The sequence below is a fragment of the Babylonia areolata genome, chromosome 22, assembly GCF_041734735.1.
Source record: "Babylonia areolata isolate BAREFJ2019XMU chromosome 22, ASM4173473v1, whole genome shotgun sequence".
In the NCBI taxonomy this organism is placed as follows: Eukaryota; Metazoa; Mollusca; class Gastropoda; order Neogastropoda; family Buccinidae; genus Babylonia; species Babylonia areolata.
In genome coordinates, this window is record NC_134897.1 from 43,834,800 (window position 1) to 43,837,795 (window position 2,996).

The window sequence follows — 2,996 nt, forward strand, 5'->3', positions numbered from 1 at the left end:
GTCCCATGCCTGACAGATGACCCACTTTTCACTGACCGAAGAAAAAGGCCAATTCTAGCCCTCCACATGTTCACATCGATCATTTTGTTGTCTTTTCAGTGTCCACACACAATGTTACTTCCCACCAACAAGGCACTTCACTGTAGTGTTTGTATAGCGCCTTGAAATCCTCTTTGAAAAGGAGAACATTCCCGTCAGCTGCTTACTGGTCGCCATCTTGCGCATGCAGAGAGAGAATGAGACAGAGAGAGACAAAGAAACAGAGAAACAGAGAGAGAGAGAGAGGGGGGGGGTTCATTTGGTATTCATGGTTTCATATCCCACGTGTTCCAGTCCAGGAGTAGAAGTGTTGTTGATCCGAGACTATGTCACGCCAGAAAGGTTGGTTGACGAGAGGCACTGAGGACATTTTGGTGCACTGGTGGCCAAGTGGAAATGCAGCTGGCTGGGAAGTTAGTCCGTGAGTTTGATTTCCGTATTGACCATGATTTTAACTCAGACCTCCACCAGACGTTGGGTGGTGGTCTGGGTGATAGTCTTTTTAATAAGACGATAGACTGAGGTAACGTGTGTACTATACATTCAGCATTTAGAGAAACCGCATTGACTCGCTGAGGAATAAAAGAGCCACACGCAAGTCAAATTATGTAAACCAAGCAGCATCTACCTATGTATGTCCCACATGCAGTAAATATTGCCGCTCCAACATCGGTCTACACAGCCACAGCAGGAAGTGCAATGCCCGGCAGTGACTACATTTCTGGTGCAGCCATCGTTTCTCGAGACGGAAGGAGGCCGACGACGAAGATACATTTAGTGCATGTGAAATAAACCAAAGCATCAAAGGGGTTTCATCCCTGGCAAAATTGTACAGAAAAAAAGATAGAAATCGAAATATTCATGTGGACAGAAATGTCAGAAACAATGATGGTACTAAACTGTGGCCACGCATTCTCCCCTGCCAGAATTTCCCACTGAGAAATGTGTTGCGACAAAGAAAAGGAAGGTTAACTATCTCCATACGAACGGCGAAAGAGAAGACGTTAACAGCATTTCACCCCAATTACCACCATCAAAATATTGCAAGCGGAAGGCTCTTATACTGAAGAGGTGAATGTTGACAAAAAATACCACAATTCTGATGACGGAAGCTAAAGGTTGGGTCATTCAGACACCCACTGGACATCCGAGGGGTCTGTGTAGAGGAGAAGAGAGGACTGGCCGTACTGAGTGAGTTAATACAATGCAAGACAATAGGGTACAAGACGAAGTCAAACGCTTCAGAATAATGTTTCGATCCATTGATTTTTAGAAATAAGAATGATCTGACATCACTTGTATGTTAATAATAATCATGTACACACAATACAGTGTACTCGAAACCCGCAATTCACACCCTGCTATGTGCTACGTTTCTGTAACATAAAACACATTACATATCCAATCAACAAAAATAAGCAAACGTTACAGTGTTTGTGCTACGTGTTTGTAACATGAAACACATTACATATCCAATCAACAAAAATAAGCAAACGTTACAGTGTTTGTGCTACGTGTTTGTAACATGAAACATATTACATATCCAATCAACACAAATATGCAAACGTTTTTGAAACAAGTTTCTGTTCTCCAATGCGTTGACCCATACAGGGTTGTGTGGGTTATATTATTTCCATTCAGAAGAAGAAGAAGGAGAAGAAGACGAGGACGACCGACGACGACGACGACGACGACGACGACGAAGAAGAAGAAGAAGAAGAAGAAGAATACCACTACCACTAACAACGGCAACAGCAGCAACAACTAAATATATGAGAACAAGAACAAGGAATGAGAAAGAAAATTAGGAAAATGAAAGGGGAGATGATGGAGGAAGGAGAGACAGAGAGAAAGAGAAACGAGAGTGAGAGAAAGAGACAGTGACAGAGAGAGAGAGAGAGAGAGAGAGAGAGAGAGAGAGAGAGAGAGAGAGAGAGAGAGATGGAGACATTGAGAGGCACATAAAGAGGTGGAGAGAATGAACCAGATATGTCGCTTTCAGAGGAACACGATCCAAGAAGGAAATGGGGAAAAAAACATCCATTTCATCAGGAAACGATACCTTTACTATATCTTTTAAATTGTTCAGTTTTTTTAATTTTTTGGGCGATTTCTCAACGGAAAGCCAATTCAACAAATTGCTGAAATGAAAATTGCTTCTTTTCTTTTTTTCTCAATTTTGTTTCTGTAACATAAATCTCCCCGTATCAAATTGTATTTTGTCACTTTAAGGTCTATGGAGCAGAAACTATTTCCATACAGATTCCACAAACCCGATATCTACCACACAAAAAAGACACATACAAAAAAAAAAGAGCGGCCAAGGATCTATAACTTGGACTCATGAATATTCAATGAACGTGCAGATATCTCATGTACGTCTTCCAGTCAAAAGAGTTCTCGCGGAAAAAAAACAAACACACACACACACACACACACACACACACACACACACACACACACACACACACACACAAAGACAAAACAACAGCAACACATAACTCCCCTACTGATCCAAACGAAAGTGTGGATTAAAAATGAAACAAACAAAAAATCAAACTCAGACTGCAGAATACAAGAAGAGAATGCGAATTGTGATGGATGATTTAAAGGTGGGTGGTATTTATGAGTACATCATAGTTTTACAATGAATGAAAGGCAGTGATAACAGCAAGAACAACAACAGCAACAACAATAACAGCAAGAACAACAACAACAACAACAACAACAATAATAATAATAATAATAATGGAACGATAAGAAAAACGAAAAACAACAACAACAACAACAACAACAACAACAAAAAACGCACCTTGCTGTCTTCTCACTTATCCTTCATGGAGTGAGTCTCCATTGCAAAGAGAGTCACGCCAGACAAAAGGTCTACTGGTCTAAACGTAGTATACTCACAGCAGCTAGCGAGGTCATTGAACGATGTTTTCGGCACGCCGATAGAC

General features: G+C 41.0%; 1 protein-coding gene across 1 annotated transcript in view; it reads left to right on the top strand.

The window, feature by feature from the left end:
* Window positions 1-365: 365 nt before the first annotated feature.
* Window positions 366-2,996, top strand: part of LOC143297135 (uncharacterized) — a 57,415-nt gene continuing 54,784 nt past the window's right edge. Inside the window, exon 1 of the mRNA XM_076609310.1 lies at window positions 366-381. Within this exon, the coding sequence (XP_076465425.1) occupies window positions 366-381 (16 nt within the window). The remainder of the gene's footprint in view (window positions 382-2,996) is intronic.